The sequence below is a fragment of the Lygodium microphyllum genome, chromosome 19 (assembly GCF_053477565.2).
Source record: "Lygodium microphyllum isolate KBCC chromosome 19, Lygodium_microphyllum_v1.1.10, whole genome shotgun sequence".
In the NCBI taxonomy this organism is placed as follows: Eukaryota; Viridiplantae; Streptophyta; class Polypodiopsida; order Schizaeales; family Lygodiaceae; genus Lygodium; species Lygodium microphyllum.
The window spans coordinates 27,433,636-27,456,512 of record NC_141153.1 but is presented as its reverse complement, the minus strand read 5'-3'; the positions used below and the strand labels follow the sequence as shown (position 1 = coordinate 27,456,512).

Genomic DNA, 22,877 nt, shown 5'->3' with positions numbered 1-22,877 from the left:
ATCCCACAGGTTCTAGGAGTCAAGGACATGTCTCATCAGATTTGACCAAGTAGTAAAGTTCGACCCGTTATCATTAAGCATGTTTGCCTTATGAGGATGAAGAACCATGAGGTGTCTGATAAGTGAAATAAGTAGGAGGAGGTGGAGGGAAATAAGTAGGAGGGGGAGATAGGTAGGCAAAAATAGGTTGATAGTGTCCAATGGGTACTGATTGATGTGGAGACACTCGAACATGAATGTTTCCATTAAGTGTCCATGGAGATGGAGGCACCGGGACATGTAAGCCATGTCTAGTAGATGGCTGGGGCATAGCAAAATGACCAAAAGGCCCACTAGGTAATGCCATGGAGAAAACTGTGGTACCAAAATTGATCCACACTGAGTGGTGGTTGGGTAGCATTCCCAAGCTATGAAAAACCTGAAGTGTGGGAATGGAAGGATGAAGCTCCATCATGGGGACATCACCCGGCTGAGGGAAAGACCACGTCCTAAGAGGCATACCTATGGGTGAATGACCCCCCAGTGTAATGTGAGAAGACGTGTGGTGCACTTAATGGAGGCTGAAAGAAAGGTGCAGCAAAACTAATGGGTGGGATGGGTGGGAGATTAAATGGATTTGTCATTTGAGTTGTTGTGGAAAAAGTGTTAGGTTCCTTTTGTCCATTAAATGCAAAAGAAGAAATAGATACATCTCCAAAATCATATTGACCATGAGATGTAAAAGCTGAAGAAAAAGATGAAAAAGGATCACTCACCATATATTCTTGAAATTTTTGTTTATCTTTTCTTGACTACAATTTAAAATACCTATTCTCTTCAGGGCTAATGTACCAGTACTTGGTATAGATAGTTCATCATGAACATCTTCGATATCTTGCAAAAAAGAGGGAGTAAAATCAAAAGGTTGAGAAGTACCATGGGTACCTAACATGGGAGTGAATGAAGATGGAGCAAAAAATGGCTGACACTCCATGTGAATTTCCACGTAAGGGTGATCAATCATTTGTGTTAGACTGGTGCACAAATCTAAAGGGAAAAACTCAAATTAACCTTCAATTTACAATTAAACTCAGCACATAAGAATGAGGTCATATTCGGCTTGTGAAATCTCATATGGTCTGTGGACTTCATGGATGTCTGAAGACTCGACTCTTCGATCAGGTCGGACAAAGGAGCAAACTGTGAAGCCCACTCCATTGCGTGTCCTAATATGCTAGGCTCAGAGCAAATGATGATGTGGTGAATTTGTGTTCGAAGTCATCTTGCCCTCCTATTATTCTTGCTTCTTGCAAAGTGCTTCTAAATCAAAAGCTGAGGTTTTGTGGAAGAGAACCTTGCTCTAATACCATGTGAAAAAATACCCTAACGCAGACACATAAACTAAAGCGTATGACAAAGCATACACTCCGAAGAACACAGTTAGGGTTAGAGTAACACAGAGACAATGAACACAATGAATCTAAATGAAAGACTGAATAGTGAATATTCAATGCTCATGCGTGCAAGAATGAAAATTGTACCCCGAACTCTAGTGTCTCAAGGACCAAGGTAAAGCTGTTGAGTGAGAGAATGTGTCGTACTCCTCACGGATCCTGAAACGTAGAAAAGAGCAAACACAAATCTCCAAGAGCAGAGCAATAGGCAAGAGAGCACATAGGTGAGGTAAAAGCAGAGAACAAGGGCAAGCATAGCCTGCTGCAGGAAAATTTAACCTTCTAGGTCGCCAACAGATAGCGGTGATGCAAATGCCACAGCCGCGGAGGGTGTAGCGGCAGACAACAAATGCAACCTTCTGGAAGGTGGGCAATAGCTGGCAACAACACCGGGGGCGAATACCGCAAAGAGGGGGCTGGAAATAGATGCCTGATGGATGTAGACAGCAATGGGCAGCTCGCACTCAGATGTCCTCCGCGAACAAGGTATCGACAGCAAAGCTAGAGGCCTTGAAACTTACAAAAACAAGATTGAGGATGAATGGAGGGCAATCTATCTATTTATAGAAAGTTTCGGGACCGTGCACCATTTAAAACTCTCTCGAGCAACACACCATTTTAAGAATTTGATTAATTAATCATCTTTGGGACTATTTAAGTGGCTAATTCAGCATGTAATGCTTGTGTTAGCTCAACAACCTCCAAAGAATCGGAAGATGAAGGAAGTGACACCGGCATTTTCAAGAAGATATCTGGGGCTCCAATGGAATAGAGGTTAGGTAGCTCCCAAAGGTAGCCTCTTGAACCTCAGTAGAAGAGGGAGTGGAGGAATGGTATCACACAAAATCTCCTTGATGCCCGCGTTAGAATCTATATCCATGGTGTAATACAAGGGAGGTGAGGAAATGGATAGCTCCTGGGGAGCCAAGGGTAGACAACAGTCATTGTCTCTCAGTGGAGTGGATTGCAAAGCCAAAGAAAAGGAAGGAGCCAAACGGCATCTATCTCTCAAAGGAGTGGACTAACGAGACAATACCCGACAATCACTATCTCTCGGTGGAGCAAACTGCAACCGTGGCCGTGGAAGCCATAGGACCTAAAAATAGGTAGGAAAAACCGTCGGAGCGCATTGCGGCAGTCGCCAAGAGGTCTGGCACCTGATGATCCTCATTTTGCTCAAAAGGACTTAGTGCGCATTAGATGTATCTTATTGCCTTGAGCATAATACTCTAATAGTTGATGTAGAACAATCTCTATGGCCTAGAAGGAAGATGTGACACAAGGAGTGCCATGTGGTAGACGCATATACTCCGAGGGTGTGGAAAGCAAAGGTTAAAGTCGACAATCTTCAGTGATATGACCGTTTTTGCCATACTAGGAGCACCCAATAAACTATCCATCTAGAACTGATGTGTCAACCTGAAAAAGGAAGAGTCGGAGGGAGAAGAAGAGAATGGTATCTCCCCATGATACAACAGAAATAAGGGGAAAATCAAAAGATGATCTTCAGCCTGCAACCTACCTTTGCCTTCTCCGATACAGAGGATCTTTACAACTCTCTAAGCACCTCTAGCTCTGATATCATGTCAAGAAATGACTCCTGTGAAACCAAATAGACAATCGGATCTACTAAGGGAAACACAGGAGTGTGTACGACAAAGAGAGAGAGAGAAGAGAAACTCAGAAAACACAGAAGAAGATGATGAAGCATTTAATCATTCTAAGTGAACAAAGCTGATACAATAGAGCTGAAGCTCTGAAGATAACTACACTATCATATCCGAATCAAGCGGCAACACCTGTAGGAAATCTGCACAGTGAATGGAGCAAAACACAATCCTTCGGCAATAGGATATCGAAGAAGTATACTGAAGATGAACAATTGTCAAGGGAGTGGAACACAATTCTCAAATGTCGTCAAAGTCGAGAAAGAAGATCATCAACTACAAATACGTACTCCAAAAGATGGGGATCAATAAGACGGCCTACCAAATGAGGAAATCCAGCCCCTGATGGAGCAAGAACTACAAAAACCTCGGTGTCTAAGGTAGCTTGTACCTATCTGAGCCATCGTTGATGCCAGCTAGATGTCAAAGTGTGAAACACAGACTGAGAGACTAACACCAAGTGGAGAGCACTATCACTGGGTAGAGAGAGGTGATCTAGAAGTAAAAACATAGGTGCCTGTTGACATCAAATGGAGATGATGTTGCCAGGTGAAGAAAGAGAATCTACAGCCCAAAACACAGCCTGGAAGGTGTGGAAAACAAGGTGCCTGGTGTAGGAGAGATGATGACCACGAACTCCGATGTCCTCCAGGTGGGGTGTGAGCAACAGTGGAGAGGAAGAGAGTGACAGAACGTCAAAAGAAATGAATGTGGAATGGGTGAATGGATAGAGTCAATGCTATATATATAGGCATAGACTATCTATGAGTATTTCCCACCATTGAAGTCTCTCAAGTGGCATCCCGAGTTTCTCGAAAGGCGTCTAGAAAGCCTTTTTTGGGATTGTAAATGGAAACCAAAATTAGAAATGGAGGAGGGAAACAGTATTGAATGATATGGTTTCTCAACAAAGGTGTATGAAGGACCGCACGATGAGTAGTGACCCCCTCTAAAACTAGAGCAAGTAGAACCCCCTCCAAAGAAGATACGCGATCCATAAACTTGTGAAACACAGCCTTCGAAGTAATTGATGAAGAGGAAATGAGTGTTGTAAGTGCTAAAGAAGATATCTAAAGCTCGGAGATCCATACAAAAAGTGAGGGAGGGACTTCATATATTATCTCCTTGATTTCATCATGGGAGTCAAAGTCTGTGGCCTCATACAAGCGAGTGGAAATGTGCAAATCCTGTGAAGCCACAGGTGGGCAACATCCTTTGTCTCTCGATGGAGCAGACTATGGGTGAACAACCATCATCTCTCACTAAAGAGAACTACTAAGCCCAAGGTGATGACAAGCATCCACTATCTCTCAATGGAGCACACTACGAAGCTAAGGGTGATGGCGAATAGCCAATGTCTCTCAATGGAAAGAACTATGCAGTCGAGGGTCCTCGAAAGCAATAGCTATGCAACTCTAGTTGTCACATAGAATGGTTGTTGAAACCAGCCTTTCTTCTTGGAGAGAGCGGCAATCCCCTCATCAAGCACTTAATTACAACAATCAACAAATAAACATGACTTGAAATGCACACTTTACCTTAATAATCTTGGACAATAAACATCCTATTGGCTCCAAAAGTGGCGCCCCTTTCAGTATTTCTTCAACTTCAATTGCCAGTGGATGTATTACAAGCCAAGATTCCACAATCTCTTTGGCTAATCCAAAAAAGCCCCTTACTGGTCCAACAATTAGAAAACAAATTGGGCCAAATGCCCCTTGAATTTCACCCATGACTTGCTCTAAATTGGACCCCAACTGGCCAAATGCTGCCCCAAATTAGAATGGATGGCTAGGCATTTGAAATCCCTAATAATTAACAAATTTCAAGTGTTGATTTCATTGTACGATGCCTTCTCATGTTGGCATGGGTCCCAAGTGGCTACTAAACCCTAACTTCTATAGAAATTTAGAGTTTACAATAGAAATCCCTCTACTATCCACCAAATATCGCTGAGAAATGCTAAGATCTCCTAAGAATGGGCCGAAATAGGTGAGAGAATGCTAGAGAGAAAAATTCAGAATTTCACGCAAAAAAAATCCCAAAATCAACCTGTAGCCTACATCAATTAGCATTTAATGATGTCCCCTGCTATCTAGAGTCCTCCAATCTGTTGTCATTTGCATTAAATGCTGTTGCCAGCAGCTCTTGGTGCCAGAATTGTTGTTGCTTACTATTCTTGACCTCCTAGCTGCTATCTACTGCCTCCAATGGCTAAGAACAGGTATGATTTCTAACCAGCAGCGCCTTCTCTCTCTCTCCCAAGCTAAAAACTAAATAAATGGCTCAAACCCAGCCCCCAAAAACGTTTTCTCAATTTGCATTGGCATTTTTGCCAAGTAGCAGCCTTCTAAACCCATTTTTTAGTATTATCCAGTCATTGAATTAATTTTCAGAATTAAATAATTCTGAGAATTAATTTCATCCGTTTTGACCCTACCCAAAATTGAAATGCCCATCCATAATTAAACTCGCTAGGCCATTTGCAACCTCGAGTGGTCCCCAACCTCTATCGTGTTGAAATATCAAAGTGGAAGCATGAAAATGTGTGCACAAGAGGGAGAAGAGAGCTCAAGGTGTGAGCCAGTGCCAATGCCCACACATCCAGTGACTCATTATTATTCTATACTATCTCGTGTCTTGGTGTAGGGATTCTATTTCTCAAGCATCTCTTGTGCATCCGTAATTCCAAATCCTATTCCAATTTACTGGGACCACAAACAACTAGGAGAATGTAATTCTTACTTGGGAAACAAATAATACTCATGCTTATTTTTCCCTTCTCAAGTACATATCTAAAGAGATCCTTGCAACAATTACCTCCTACACAACAACTTCAGATGTGTGGGAAAAGTTACAAATGTTGTACAAGGCTCCGTCCACCATGCAAGCTATAACCCTCTATGGTCGACTCCAAACTATGCAACTCGAAAGGATACAATCCAATCTTTTTTATTCAAGTTACACAGGTACAAGATCAGCTTCTGAAAATATAGCCCGCCCTTTCCAAGGCTCATCTTATAAGGACTGTGCTATATAAGCTCCCTCCAGAGATTGATGGAGTAGCCAATGCTTTACAGGCCTATACATCATCAACCTTGTTAGCTTTACTCGTATGTTCTTCATGCTCCTTAAAGCATGAGGCATCTTTATGGTTATAGGGGAAGCTTTCATCTTGATACAGTGGCCAAAAGGAGGCTCTTGCAACTTTAGAGAGGTGTGCTAGAAGAAGAAGATGAAGGCACAATATTATCATAGTGGCAATAAGGGACATCTACACAAGGATTGTAAGGATCTAGCCGCATTGCAAAAGAACAAGGAGAAAAAGAAGAAGCAAGATACCGAATTCTTTGACAAGTCATCATCCAACTCCGACTCCAATTAAAAACCTCCGACAAAGGCAAAGACCAAGGTGTGGAAGGGCTCATCTTCTACCATGAAGAGGAAGGCCATAGCAGCCCCCTCTACAACCTTCTAGTTTTGGTGATGTCGTCATCCCTCACCACTCTGCAATGCCAATGAGAGAGTGAGAAAGTGTTAGTAATGGGGCGATTGAGCCTCATCCATATGTTCCATGTAGGTGCAAAGGACCCAACAAGGGGCTTTCCTTTTGCATCGCCGAAGCCATGCAAGTCTTGAAATCCTGGAGCTAAGATTGGCATCCAAGTTCATGATGAGCTATTTTACTTGATACAAAGCGGGATTTGCTCCTAGTCCAAGCTTATACGGGGGGACACTTTGGCAATCTAGCCAGATGCCAAAGGCACGGAATCCATGGTCACATATGCTACTACAACAGCATTGTTGACCCAGCATAGAGAGCTACTATGACTACTTTCTTTTTTCAAGAGCTAATATGATTCACATCAACATCAGGTTCTCTCCAAGGCACTTTGGAGGTACCTTGATCACCCGGACCTTGGGTATCCATGGTCCATTTTGATGGTCATTGTTATATGTACTGCGATGCATCCTTATCATTGTATCTTTTTTTGTACTAGATCACCCATGATCTAAGAGAGCGTGTTAGCAAACATTGTTAGTTCATGTGTGAGTCCGTTAATGGGTTGTGTACTTTTCTAGTTAGAATGTGGGCACCAGTTTATTTGTGCCTATTTAATGGCCAACTGCACATTTTATGTGGGTAACTTGTATTTTATTAGCCATTATTTCTAGGCAATCGGTTCATGATTATGGCTTATAAGTAGGCCAAACGCTCCCTCATCTAGATCATCTTCAGTATTCATCATTACTATAGCTCCTACTGAAGAGAGGGAGTCAATGCCAGTGCCCACACAGCCAATGACTCACTATTGTTTCGTATTGTCCCGTCTTGGTATATGGATTCCATCACCCTATTTTAACAAAGGCTACTAAACATAAATCTCCTTCAAATCTCCATTGAGAAATCCAAACTTTACATCTAACTAATGGACTGGCCATTGACTATGGCTAGCGAGAACAAGAACCACCCTGATGGTCACCATCCCTACAATAGGGGGCAAAGATATCACCGAAATCCACTTCGGCTTCTAAGCAAACCCCTTGGCCACCAACCTAGCCGTGTGCTTGTCCAATGAACCTTCATTGTGGCACTTTGTCTTGAACATCGACTTCACTCCAATGACTATGCGTTTTGCTAGTCTAGGCACCAACTCCCACATCGCAAGTGCCATTCCATCCAATGGCCTCCAATTTCTATGGCATGGCTTTGTTGAGATACCGAAGTCATTAAGTTCAATGTATTGCATTAATCCCTATTTTGGTTTTCATTTATAGTCCAAAAAAGCTTTATTTGTATCATTTATTAGTGTTTGGGCACCACCCTAGACAATTTAATGACTTGTGTGCCTATAGATACGGCATGGGCATTCATCAGTTTGACACCTCTCACTTTCATTCTTCATCAGTTCCTTCTCTCCTCAGCACTCTCCCCTACCGCGGACACCCTGAAACGGAGGACATCTCAGTTCACGGAAGCTTCTAATGTGCTGTCCAGCTTGCATTCATCCATCTTTTGGTGAGTGGCCTGTTTTCAGCAATTTTCCTACACCCAGGCATCATCCCAGAGCTGATCTTCATCGCCATCATCTGTGTTTTATAGTGCAGCTCATGCCCTGCCTGTTTTCAGATCAGCTGCCATCTGATACAGCCATACTGGAGCTGTGTTTCCTCACAGCAATTGCCGTCCAGCACACGACGGCCATCCTAGAGAAATCACCCATCAGCCCCAATCTGCATTTTTTACCTGATCTGCATTTTGGTGGAACTGCCCAGTGTTTTGCTCAGCATTCAGGCCACGCTGCTGTCCCCAGTTCCCTTCAGCCCGTTCTGGACAGATTTACCTATCTGATCTGTGTTTACAGCAGCTGAGGTTGTCCAGAGGATTGCTGGTTACCATTTCCTGATAGGCTCTCCGCCAATGGTTATGCTGCATAGCTTCTCCAATGGAAGTCAGGTCCCTATGTGACATGGCACGGCACAGGTCATCAATGCATAGTTTGTGTGCAAGCAAGCTCCTAAATGTGGCTAAAGCCAACGAGATCATCATGGACCAATCCTGCCACTACCACTCCTCTAGGACTCCCTCAATGCCTACATCTTGGAAGGTCTAATCACGATGAGCCCATGGAAGAGAAGGCCAAAACTCCTTCCACTCCACTATCTCTTGGTCACAAGTCTACAACTACAATCGGGTGTGAATCCTCTCGCGGTGGATCATCTTCCACATAATCCTCATCCTTTGAAGGCTCATGCTGCATTGGTGGTTGTGACCCCCTATCGCCTAGATCTCCCAGAAAAGGGTGCTCCTCGGCCCCCTCTAAAGAATCATGGAGAAAATGTGATACAAGGGAACAAGGGTGTTGTAGCACAAGGAAGATGATGAAGACAGCCACGAACCACGAACTGCAATGTCCTCCTGAAGGGGTGTGAGGGTAGTGGAGAGGCTAGAGAGAAGAGGTGACGGACTGAATGAATCAGCCGTGAGGAATGAATGAGAGTGGCCTATAAATAGGCACAGTCAATCTAGGATGGCGCCCCTTCTTGGGGCTGCAAACCCTAAACGCAAAACACAAAAACGCAAAAACGCAAACTGTGGATGAAGGGTTTCTCAATACCCCCTCTCAGGCCCAAAAAGGGGAACAAGAGAAGAGTGAGGCGGAGATGCAATGCTACATGCTGAAGAATGCTCAGCAGCAGGTGCCACTTGGACAGTGTCCCTCGTGGGGAAATTGTTCACTTGCCCAAGCGCCCTAGTACATAGATGATGTAATCATGCAATGCATAGAAGGAATATCGAACTTTGTGGGGTGCTGAGAACCATAAAGATATGCCCGTACTCGATCTCGAGAGGTGGCTCCATGCTAACCAAGTGACCAAGGCAAGAAGAGATAGAGGACCCCTAAGATCCAAGATTTCCACTGGAAAGGAAACCTACAGTAAAGACCAATAGACAAAGTGAACTGGAGAACCCAAAACACAACCTCGGGAGAGAAGCCACTAGCTCCGTGCATCCATGCTAGAAAGAATACGAAGAACTCGTCACCAAGTCGCGGCTGAACCTCGAAGGTCCCGATCGAGGTGGTACCTGAAGATCCTGGGTATCAGTAGAAGAGATGATTGGGCGAAGGCACCCACCCCAATAAAGTAAAGGATGGGTGAAAAACTTCATGTGGAGTAGGGTCCCCCTCTGAGATGGGAGGTGGAGCGGCCCCCGTTGAAGTGGAAGAAGAAGTAGATGCCCCCTCTGAGAGCAAAGAAATAATATCCCCCTCTGAAGTAGATAGAAAATCCAAAAACTCATGGACCATGAACTCCGAAATGTCTAATGACGAAGAAAGTACCGCCGGTCGTGCTAAAGAAGGTATCTGGGGTGCCGAAGAGCTCCCAGAGGTAGCCTCTCAAACCTGAGTAGTCGAGGGTGGAGAAGGGTAGGGCTCAGAATGAGCAAGAGGTGGGCAACAGTCGCTATCTCTTAGTGGAGCAAACTGGGTAGTTGAAGAAGAGGAAGGAGTCGAGCAGCCACCGTCTCTCGAAGGAGCAGACTGACGAGGAGACGGTACCAAACAATCACTGTCTCTCGATAGAGTGGACTGCAGATCTGTAGGTCATGGAAGCCACTATACCTGAAAATAAGTGGGAGAAGACTGCCGCTGGCATTGCAACGATCTCCAGGAGGTTGAAGCACCAATCGATCTTCCATGTGCTCGAAAGGACTTAGTGCGCATTGGATGCGTCTTATTGCCTTGAGCATAGTACTCTGATAGCCGATGTAGAACGATCTTTGTGGCCCAAAAAGGAGAGGTGGCACAAGGAGTGCCTGGTGGAAGACACATACTCCGGGGGGGCGGGGAGCAAAGGTCGATGTCGACAATCTTCGGTAGGATGACCGTTCGTACCGCAGTAGGAACACCCAGTAGGCTGGTCATCTATTGGTAAAGAAGCCATGGATACCAATGTGCCTTGATGAAGAAGGAAGAGGTCATCAGCTCCAAACTGCGTGAAGAGGACTGGTAATTAGACGCCAACTGATGGAGACAGCAATGGACAACTTCGACTGAGATGTCCTCCGCGAACGAGGTGTGGGCAGCAAGCTGAAACACCTGAAATTTGCAAAAACGAGATTTTGATGCAGCGGAAGAAGAAGAGAAGTGGAAGCCGAACCCGCTCCCGGTCTTTGCCTTCACTGGAGTGGACGATCTTTGCCACTGTTTGAGCACATCCAACTCTAATACCATGTAAAAAGATAATGTACCAGCGAGACAGTAGGGTTTGCGGGGAGAAACACGAAGTGAACTCAGCAAACATGGAGAAGAGAAGAGAAGAGAGAAGAAACTCTAATGAATGGAATGATGAAGTTCTAAATCATGGAGTGAATGTGATACAAGAAAACAAGGGTGCCGTAGCACAAGGAAGATGATGAAAATAGCCACGAACCACGAACCACAATGTCCTCCTGAAGGAGTGTGAGGGTAGTGGAGAGGCTAGAGAGAATAGGTGACAGACTGAATGAATTAGCCGTGAGGAATGAATGAGAGAGTGGCCTATAAATAGGCACAGTCAGTCTAGGATGGCGCCCCTTTTTGGGGCTGCAAACCCAAAACGCAAAAACGCAAAAACGCAAAAAAGCAAACTGCGGGTGAAGGGTGAAGGGTTTCTCAACAAGGCCAATTGAGCTAGAGGGCCACACGTGGGTGGCGATGAGTGGCTCATTTGCTGCTACTATGATTGCTGTTTGGTGGGCAATGGATCCTTAGTAGGAGCAGAAGGTCAGGTAGTAGGAGCGTCCAAAGATTTATCTCGGTGATACTAAGTGTGGACAGGGTCCTACGAAGAAGAAGAATCAATAAGCGGTGCAAGCATGGAAGACTCCTTCGCTTTCCTCTTATTATATCGGGCTTCCATCCATCCCTATGTCTTCAAATCTGAAGGAGAAGCTGGCTGCTTGCCTTTTGATTGACTAGTCTAAGTAGACTGTTGTAGGACCGAAGGTGGAGGCTTGTTGTGCACCTTATCTTGGTCCATATCCATGCGATACAGCAGGGTGCTCTTTTAATTAGGACATTCGGCCATGAAGCGACCTAGCTGACCACACAAGAAACAGTGGCTGGCAAAAGTACGCCAAGCCAAAACCAAAGAGGCTACATGCCGCTACAATAGCAACACAACCAGTTGGGTCTCTTTCTAGCGGTATCCCACAGCATGCACAATCAATTGCGGTTGGCTGCTTTCAAACTTGGAGGTACTAATACATGGTCAACTGCAACCATTGCATCTTTTAGAAGGGCCCAATGAACAATCGGGCAGCTCTCCACTTCCACCCATATTGGACAAGAGTGCTTGAGCAAGCATTGGACATCCCATGCTGAAGGAGAAAGAGGAAGGAAGAACAACCTCGTAGAATCCACAGAGTCCTGCAAAGACCTCCTCCATACAATCCAACTGGAGAATAGATGTTAGCCACTAACAAATCCTAGCAAGCACAGGAATCCAACCAGTGAAGAAGGGAATCACACCTCTCTCGCGAATAACAAAACAAGGGCGAGGAACCACCTGAGTATGCACCTGTGTATCCAAAATCTCCTCCGCATAGGTAGTCAACATATTTCTCAAGAAGGGAGTTTGCAAACTCAAGCGGCTGGTTCTCTCTCTCTCTCTCTCTCTCTCTCTCTCTCTCTCTCTAAGTGCATGTGTGCATATACACGTCTATTATGTGTGTACAAGAGATTAGAGGGCATATGACATGGAGTAGTAGATATGAAGACCTTCCTCACCCCTACCCCATGATTATGTCTCATCATACCCACCTCAAGATGGTGTTAGACGTAAATCATTCATTGCTCATCATCACAGTATTACTATAGCATGTTGGATAGGAAATAGGCATGGGATGCATTTCGCTAGATTTAGTTTCTTTTGGTCATTTTGACAACGAGTGTTGGTCAAAAGCAAGAGGCATAGAACCAAAAGCTAAGAATGAGACCTCCGCTCCTCAGTCAAGCAACCCCCAATAGGTGAGGCAGGGTGGTGGTAACTCTTAGCAGAGGTAGTGGCGAGGCGAGGCACACACTGCAATTGATCAACCATCACAGCTGACAACGTTCTCAATGCGAGAGGGCTTGTTTGATTGGTTTGTAGAGGCCTACATCGTCTCCTTAGAGACATTTGCAGATGCAAGTCTCGTCCACATCTATTGCAAGTTGCCTCTTGACAAGGTGATTGGAGAGACCCACTCGTCATAGCTGAGTACTTCTACTCCTTGGATTGTGGATAGTGGAGCTACTCATCATATGACCCCCATTGTGGACATTTTCATTTCTCGAGCCCCTGCAACCGGGCATGTCTGAGTTGGGAACAACTTCATGGTCATGATTTGGGCTTACGGTCGCGTCAGTTTTCCCACTGACTAGGTCCCGGATTAAGCTATGCTAGATGATGTATAGTATGTCTCCTAGCTTGGGGTGAACCATAGTTTTTATTAGACGCGTCTGATTGCCCAATTGGATGTATGAAAACAGGAGTATGAAATTCTGTTTCATACTTGATATACTTTTTAGGGGAAAGACAGATTGGAAAAAGAAATAAACATCACAATTTTGCCAAAAAGGCTGTTGCCTGGCAAAAAACATTGAAAAACACTTGATGATTTCACCTTGCAAGGTGTCACTTGCTGTCACTTGTCTTCTCCTTGCCCCAAAATATAGAAAACTTGCTTGTGGACTGTGCAACAGGTTGACTCAGCCTTTTGGCCTCGATATTGACTGCCCCAAAGTTGAATGCTTTTTCTTGGTGTTTTATCCCTCTCTCATCTTTTACATGTGCTGTTTTTGTCTGTCTGAAATTTCAGACCATATATATCTCTCTCTCATGTGTCTTGACTCTCAACTCTTGAGTAGCTAATTACTGTTGCAAATTTCTTGGGCTGAAGTCTGAAATTTCAAATTTTTTTAGAAATTTCAGACATTAACAGCTGTTTAACTGTCAAATTTTTGAGAAACACTCCTTTTCCCTTTAGTATTAGCTTAAGAATCTCTGAAATCTCTGATTAGAAATCTGAAATTTTCAGAATTTTTTTACACTGACAGCCATTAAACTAACTCAAAGTCTTGAGAAACACTCTTTTCTCCTTTAGTATTGACTAAAAAATTTCTGAAATTCCTGATTTTACAGCTGAAATTGACATTTCAGCAAACTAAATTAGTTGTAACGTCTTCATTTGAGGAGACCTCATCCCCATTCTCCTGCTTTAGGAAGACACAAATGGGAAGAAAGAAAAAAAGTGAAATGGGAATTTGTAACAACTGTGAAGCAATGGAAGGGGGCAATTTACATGCAAGTGCAAGTGGTGTTAGAACACTTGGGATTCTAGTTTTCATTCAGCTTGTTAGCTTGCTTACTCAATTTACTATAAAATACTAGATTTAGATACATTTTTACAGTTTTCAAAATTAAAAATAGGGCAACATATGATTCAACCCCAAGGTGTGAATCATACTCCAATCATACTTTCATACCTATCTGTGTATGATGTATAATTGCCATATGAAAAAACTATGGGGTGAACTTGTTATCTGTTCACTAGCTTTGCTGGTTAGGTCGAGCAGTCTTCTCAATAGCAACCACAATTGAGGTCCTTGACTCTTTGATTGGTTTAGTGAATGCTCATAGTGAGGCACAACCTAGTGGCCGGTACCACATGACACAATTTCTTTCTGAGCCAATGGTGGAGGGCTTTAAGTTCCACTGCTTCTAGGCTTTAGCTGCTACACAAGGGTCTACAAGCACCGAGTGTCTTTGGCATTTTCACTTGGGACATCTCGGATATGACTCTTGTTATGAGTTGTCGCATCGACAGATGGTTGATGGTCTTTCCTGTTGCCTAAAGCTATCACAAGATCTCTGTAAAGCTTGCCAACTCAAAGAATAGCACCATACCCCATTTCCTAAGTAGTCTACACATAGAGTTGAGGTGCCGCTTAGATTGATTTATATTGATCTTTGTGGTTCGACATCTAGCTTCGCTTTGAATAGCGCATTCTACTTCTTTTTGATTGTGGATAATCTTTCCCATTACGTGTGGGTGTATTTTTTCAAGTATAAGTCCGATGTCTTCATATATTTTTTTGCTTGGGTGTTGTTGGTGTATAACTAGATTGGTCGTCAAGTAGAATGTATAAGGATCAAGGCTGTTAATACTTCAATGTCTATCCTCAACCGGTTCCTTGTTCCTCGGAGAACTCCATATGAGATATTCTTTGGTTCTTGGCTTGTAGTTTCCCACTTCAGTCTTTGGGAGTCGTGCTAACATGCACACCCAGGATGACAAAATAGGCAAGCTCACTCCCTGAGCTAATCTCTTGATTTTTGTAGGATACTCCTTCGAAGCGAGTCTATCATCAGTTCGATCCTCGCACAAATAAGGTAATTGTTAGGAGGGATATAGTGTTTGATGAGAGGGACATTGTGTAGTCTTCTATAGTAGATTTTGTGTCCTTTCCTCACATTGTTTCTATTGAGATAGTGCCTTTTGAGCGGGTCTACTACCCGTTCCTGATCCATCCATAGATCCTTTACCTCTTAGGCCTCCTCTGTGAGACTTGTTTCTTCGCTAGTACCACCAAACCATATAGGATTTGGGGATCCTTCCACCGGATTTCACTCTGGAGGACCCTAGAAGATTTGCCTAGCTTGCACTTTAGGCATCATTTGCATCGTCGTTTACAACTCATTATATAGCGTATCTAAGCCAGATAGTTAGCAGGAGGCTCTTTAACATCCCCAATGGTGAGGGACCATGGAAAAGGAGCTTGAGAGTATTGACCGAAATGAGACTTTGACCTTGCTGGATCATCTAAACCACAAGAAAGTCATCGGGACAAAGTGGATTTTTTGGAAAGCTCTTTACGGACTGAAGCAAGCACCGTGGTCTTGGTTTCTCAGGACTCACGGATACCAGTCTATCCCTTATGATCGGAACTTATATATCTATACCACTTTAGAGAGAGTCAAGTACATTGTGCTATATATAGATGATTCACTTATCATTGGTTGTGATTTTGCTACCGTAGCAGAGATAAAGGCCTAGCTTTGCTCTACTTTTGAGATGATAGACCTTGGTTTATTGGCCTACTTTTTGGGGATGGATATAGTTCGATCTGAGGATAGTATTTTTGTCTCACAGTAGAAGTATGCTCTTTAGTTAGTGGACCAGGATCAGACATGGCTTGTGGCCATGCCTCTTGATCCCACAGTCCATTTTTCTAAGGATACCCTTGGTTAGCCCTTTGACGAGTACATCTTTAGGTTTGTTGTAGGAAAGCTTTTTTGGTTGATTTACAGTAGGGTAGCTTTAGCTTACTCTATTAGTTTGCTTAGTCAATATCTTACTACACCTAGAATGTCACATTGGATTGCCTCTGTGTGTTTTGAGATATTTGCGGCGTAGCTATTTTTATGGCCTAACTTATGGATTTGGTTTATGATTGCAGGGATACATTGTTGACTTTAACTGGGCAGGAGATCTTGACACCCAGCGTTCCCATGGCGGCTACCTCTTTACCTTAGGCATGACACCCATATCTTGGGCTAGTCGTAAGCAAGAGACGGTGGCGGCTTCTATAGGTGAAGGTTGAGTATCTGACTCTTTTCGATGGTACCATGAAGGCCATCTACTTGAGGAGCTTATTGCTGGCACTACACTTTCCATACGACTCTCCCGTTGTTGTCTACTATGACAACTAGATTGCCATTGCCCTTAAAGGCAATGGGATCACTACACCATGGATGTGGCATGTCGGGGCGCACTTTCATTTTACTAGAGAGTACGTTGAGCTAGGCACCATACACCTAGGGTTTGTGTCTTCTTTTGACAACTTTGTAGACATATTGACCAAGGCGGTTAATTGGCCGGTGTTGCAGTATCTTTCACCTAGGATCAGCTTGGGTACACCCTCCTCTACTTCTTCAAATTGACGTGGGAGAGAGGGTGCTTCTCTCTTGCTTTTCCTTCCAGTTTGAGAGGGAGTGACTTCTTCTCTTGATAGTAATAATGTCGATGGTTACAGATTTTGCTTTGGTTATTGTATTTATTAAAATATTTTAAACATTGTATCTTCATCTGCAATATCAAGATGACATTATTGTAAAAGGACACTTGAGCAAGTAAACAATTTTCCTTTGAGGGCATCGTCGAAGTGGCACTGTTGCATAGCATTTTGCATGAGCACGATTACATCTACATTGCCTCTTGCATAACATTAGTGCATTGGCATTCTGTTACATAAACATGCATTTGTGTGCATTTATGCCTTTTCGCTCTTTCTGAGTGGTCGACTTCGGATCCACCATTTTCGTGGCATTGCACATTGTTGTCTCCATGGCAATCTCCCTTGCTTGCTTAGCCTTGCTAGCTTGCTTTTCACACATCCTTTTTTACCTCTCCACATACTCACCATATTTGTACATTACTTTGTCATTGACATCTAGTAGTGGTAGGGATAGCATGTTTATTCTATGATAGACTTTGGGACTACTTGTCTCCTGTCTGTTACTTAATTAACTACCACCTCCACTTTCTTGAAAAAATGATTATTGGTTAACCACACAATAACCCCCAATCCCTTCGCGCAAAAAAAGAAGTTTACTGTGGTTCCATCCACCTTTGCAAGACTTAGTAGGCCACTAGGTAGCCGACGTGCACCCTTTGTCTGATGTTCTGGTCTCTCTGGGGTTACCACTTGGACTCCCTTGGTAAGGTAACCGTCGTCTTTGTAGTCTTGGTAGGCCATTGGGCAGTCCCCGTGCACCCACCCCCCTTTGTTCGATGCCCTGGTTGCTTTGGGGTGGGACACACCCCTAGATGGAGGACACCTCTGTTTATGGAGTCTACCCAAGTGCTGCCACAGCCTTCTTTAAAGTCTTTAATTGCAGATGATCTGATTTGGAGTGTTCCCTTAATCGGGACATCATCACAAGCATCTCACCTCACTGCCCATGATGTCTCTCCACATTGGTAACCTGATTCAGCACACAATCCTGCTGCATTTCATCTTCCATCTGGCCACGCAGCTGATGCTCCATGAACAGCTAGTTTACCCCAATATCCCTTGAGGCTCCTTCAGCTGTCGCCTACACCTACAACATCTACATTTGCTGCCAGCAGGTATGAAGATCCATTATCACCTGCTTTTTGCAATGCTGCTCCCATTCAAGCCAGATTTTGGTATAGAAGACCTTAGAGATCACTTTTGTCATCACCAATTGTTCTTGAGGATTGCATTTTCTTCCCTCTATTGATATTTGTCATTTGGTGTCTTCTCCAACATTCCCTTGCCTGGAGGATTGCGTTTCGCTTCCTCCACATAGCATTCTCATCCACAGGTGCTACCACCTAATTAGCTAGGATAAGGCAGTCATCTGTGAGCCTTTTTGACGTCATTGACTCAATTTTTTTTTTAAAAAAAAGGGCAAGGGGTTGTTTACTTGCGGGGGGAGGATAGGTTTCAAGGCAATACCCTCGTCGTGTAAAGGAGTGAATTGCACATGCCTCCTCCTTGTGCCCGCCCCGCTCGGCTATGTGTCCAAGAGGGTCAAAGCACACATTTCCCTCTTGCAAATTGCAAGCCATGTGTAATGTTAAGACTTTCAAGAGGTATAGTCTTGCTAAAAAGGACCCAGTAGGATATAAAATTGCATGGACAAAGTGTACTATTTGGTACCTTTTTGTATCTCAAACACTTTTAAAAATCCTTTGGTGCTTTTTTGGTATGTGCTTGGATTCTCTGTGAACCAAGTTTTGAAATTCGGTGCTTTGGAGTGTTTTGGTATGAATCTAATAAATGGTCACCTTAGTATTGGTCCTGGAGACGGGAACCCTAAAGCTCCTCCATTGTATCATCATTGTACATGATTCATTATTTCATTCACTTTTTGTGTTTTTGGTTCTATGTCTCATTGTTTGCCATTTACACACCGTGTTCCTCCTTGCATACACCACCATTTCTTTAGCAGAGGGGATTTTATTTGAAGCCTTAGTGTAGTGAAGCAAAACAAGAGGAAGCTGAAGGCCACTCCCTTGAATCCAAACAAAGCTTATGAAGCAAGTCAAGGTCCATAGATATAGACAAAAAGGTGAAGCCATCCTTCTTACTTCATTGTTGACATGAGCCAATCCCAAACATGTGTTCTTGACGTCATGGAAACACCGTACATGCAACTGAAAATTGAAAGGGCAAGGTGGAGAATTTAGATTTAATTTGCCAATTCAATTTCATTAATTAAATTTAGTTGACAAAAGTTAGTTCTCATTCTACTGACATCAATAGAAGACATTTCATACTGATTGGTGGTTCATTTTCTAGAAGCATATCAAACTTGCATTTTAGCATGTCTCAGTTTTATGAATGGTAGTAGATGCTCCCATTACCGCATTTGTTGTATTCTTGTTGGCAGAAAAAAAGGGGATAGGCTGAGGGCTAAATTTCATATGCCCATTACGAATCGAAGGATATGCCAAGTAATCATCAATTTCATAAACTCCTTACTACATCTGATGGCAACCGGAAATTAAGAAATAATCATGCGGCCCACATACTGGCAAAAATATACACTAGGGGCTGGCCAACCTCCGGAAAAAAGCAATCCCTCTCTCTCTCTCTCTCTCTCTCTCTCTCTCTCAACACTAACCCTTTATTCTCACATTGAAGATATCTTTCCCTTGCTCATCAAGCTTCCAACTGTGGTTTATGACCTTTCTTGTAAGCACAAGGTTATGATGGCCGAAGTTTTGGGGCACTTATTATTTTCAGTTGTGATTCTGATCTTGCAATGAATGATGGGTCAAATCACCAAGGGAACTGTTGTATGTTCAAGGATATTGGTAGGTGTATAATGAAGTGACTCTACAACTGACAAGAAACATGGTTTTTTATTTTTTGTTTTTTGTTTGATATGCAGTTATGGCGCAGGGTAACAATGGAGTACTCTGTGGAGTGGCTTCTTTTGAAGGAAAGATGGAAATTCATTTTTTTGGGCCTTGTTTTCCAGGTTTTCATAAACTGGATAAAATCATGCATATATCTTCCATGAACAATGTTACTATCTGCTCTTGCTGTATGGAAAGGCTAAATCTTCATTTTGCATAAGTGGTTTGAATTCTTGGTGCAGTATCTCCATGGTTTGGCAGCTAGAGCAGTGCATTACTTGCATAGGCCAGGACCTGTACTACAAGATGTTGGATTTACTATATTGCCTGTAAGTCTTTTTGAGGTTAATTTATCTCCCTATCATTTTATAGATAGTCTTCTGATCATTATATTTGTAAGTCTTCTGCTTTTGTGTGAGTTTGCCTTTTACTTACATATGCTTGAAGCATATCATCTAGGACTTGTTTACCCTCTTAGTTTGTCCATTGGTTTGTAGATGATCTGCTGTACTTATGCCAACAAGTTTAGTATTCAACCTCCTAAACGTAGCTCTTCAAATGTGACTCTTGCACTTCCTATCCCAATCAAAAACAATATTTGGCTATGTGATGTGGTTGGAATAAACTGCCGACATTTTGTTAAACCTATTTATTATTACCTACACAAAGTTGTGCCTCCTCTTTGTCCTAGGCTATCTAATAATGAAATGCGTGGAGATACTCTCCAAATTTTCTGAAGAAAATTCTGAAGCATTAATAAGTCCTCCCATTGTAAGCTTTTTAACTTTATTGACCTAGCGTTTATTATAGATGACTACATGGTCCAACACATTCTTGTATGCTCCAAACGAGTAAAATTACCTCTTACATGAATATAAGTCCCGCATTAGGGGACTTGGAGAGTATGCGGCAGTGAAGATCTTGGTCCTTCCTAACATATGCTTTACAAGGGTATAGTAAATAGGCATCATCTATGGCAAAAATTCTCCACTTGAATCACTTATCCCTTGATATTTCTTTCTTCAATGGAGGTTCTTTAATTTGGATTCCCATATTCTATGGTCTTCCATAGAATACGATAGGTCCTTTCATTTGGATTCCTGTATTCTATGGTCTTCCATACTTTTGATTTTGATTTTTGGGTGAAAAAGGAGTGGCTGATTGTATTACTCAAAGGAAACACAACAAAAAGTACAAATGTTCAACAATAGGGGTCATGGGCTACAAGACCTTCAGTCTTACTAACACTAGTTGTGAGGCTCTTGCAACATAAGTCATCTTCTAGTTCTTGTCTTGTATGGAGTCTTGCCTTGTAATCAAGCCACACTCTTGAAAAGCACTTGCCGTGCCCATAACAAGTTTGCAAGACTCCCCTACCACGATCTTGCCTAGTCGTGATGGAGTCCGTGATGGAAGGTATTGTTACTTCTTTACAAAGCATCTAGCAGCAAATCCAAGAGCTTCAAGAAAGTAATGCAAGGCTACAAGCAAAGCAACCACAAGCTTTAGGCGTAGTTGTGCAAGACCTACAATGACAACTTCAAGAAATTCAAGGGACAAGCCTACATCAAGATAGAAATCCATCAACTACTCGCAATCTTCATGATCAACATAAGAAAGAACCAAAGGTTAGTCTTCTAGAGAAATTTGATGGCACGAGGTCAAAATTCAGAGGTTTTCTCCAGCCGGTATGATTGTTTATACATAGACGTCTTCAAAGAGCTCTTGTTAAGGTTCATGAATTTCATCTTCAACACCCAACCATGCCAAGGCCTATTCAAAAGCACACCACTGACCTTCATGGAACTCGGTGCTAGAAGGGGGTAATGTAATAGACACTCAAGCAAGGACAGCCCTTGGTTTGTATGCAAGTTGGGATAGCCCCTGGTTCCATGAAGTTTCTAGAAGATTCTAAAATATTCTAGAATATCCTAACACATACATGCATGAGCTAATGCCAGCATGCTATGTGCTAGTATGCATGTCTTGCCATGTGTCAACGTGCATCTCATGCCATGTGGCATCCTCTTGTAACGACATGTGTCCGCCTTAATCTTCCTCGACTATAGTATAAATAGGGGTAATGGGCTACAAGCCCTTTAGTCTTGCCAACAACAGTTGTGAGGCTACTATGACGTAAGTCATTTTCCAATTCTTGTCTTGTATCGAGTCTTGTCTTGTAATCGAGCTATGCTCTTGTGAGCATTCTCTTGCAATTGAGTTCTCTTTTTATAATCGAGTTATCTTACAATTAAGTTCTAGTTCAATTTCTCTTTCAAGTTCTTTTCTTGTAAGTTGTGAGAGCAACCTCCCCCAGCACTTGCCATACCAGTAGAATACTGGGACTTTCCGGTTGAGCTTATTCTCTCTCTCTCTCTCTGTCTCTCTCTCGCTCCTCTTTTGTGCTCCTTTTTGGGTCTAAGAGAGGGTGTTGAGAAAGAAACCACATCATTCAATACATTTTTCCCTCCATTCCTATTTTGGTTTCCATTTATAGCCCCAAAAAGGCTTTATGGGTGCCTTCCAAGAGAATCAGGGCACCACCCGAGAGACTTTAATGGGTGACACTCTAGACAATCTATGCCTATATATATGAGACTCCACCCATTCATTCACCCAACCCACATTCATTCCTTCCGACGTTCTATCACTCTCTTCCTCCACTGTTTGGTCACACCCCACGTGAAGGATATTGCAATTCATGGTCTACATCTCTCTGCACCATGCGCCCTATCTTCCACACCTTCCACGCCCTATCTCTCTGCACCATGTGCCCTATCTTCCACACCTTCCAAGCTGCATTTTGGGCTGCAAATTCTCTTCCTCCACATCGCGACCATCTCCACCATCTAGCGTTGAATTGCACCTACGTTTTTGGCTGTAGATTCTCTTCCTCCACCTAGCGCCCATCATCTCCATTTGGCATCAGTAGGTACCTACATTTTTGCTGCCAAATCGCCTCTCTCCACCTAATGAGAGTGCTCTTCACTTGGCATCAGCCTTTTAGGCTATGTTTCGTAGTCTGACACCTCCCTGGCATTTGCAACCGCTCTAGCAAGCACCTGCTAGCTCAGACACTTGTGTTTTTGTAGTTCCTACTCCATAAAGGGCTGGATTTCCTCACCTCGCACGCCGTTCTATTGATCCTCATCTTTTGGAGTATGCATTCGTAGCCAGTGATCATCTTCCTCAACTCCAATGACATCTAAGGACTGCGTTCTACTCCCTCAATAGTTGTCTTCACCAAGACAGTGGAGCCATCTTCAAAGCTTTGGCTCCACTATATCAACTTTGTTCACTTAGCATGATTCAGTGCTCATCTCCTTCTTCTGTGTTTTTTGAGTTTCTCTTCTC

At 43.2% G+C, this 22,877-nt stretch overlaps 1 protein-coding gene across 12 annotated transcripts in view; it reads left to right on the top strand.

Moving 5' to 3' along the window:
* LOC148019677 (phosphatidylinositol:ceramide inositolphosphotransferase 3-like) overlaps positions 1-22,877 on the top strand; it is a 91,804-nt gene that overhangs the window by 2,426 nt on the left and 66,501 nt on the right. For 7 of the 12 annotated variants that reach the window (XM_087699796.1, XM_087699794.1, XM_087699797.1 and 4 more), the window contains exons 3-5: positions 19,052-19,115; positions 19,556-19,645; positions 19,766-19,852. In XM_087699796.1, coding sequence (XP_087555922.1) covers positions 19,086-19,115; positions 19,556-19,645; positions 19,766-19,852 — 207 coding nt within the window. In that variant the 5' untranslated portion in view covers positions 19,052-19,085. Of the gene's footprint in view, positions 1-16,089; positions 16,229-19,051; positions 19,116-19,555; positions 19,646-19,765; positions 19,853-22,877 lie in introns of all 12 variants that reach the window. The other 5 variants (XM_087699802.1, XM_087699799.1, XM_087699798.1 and 2 more) reach the window with 2 other exon arrangements.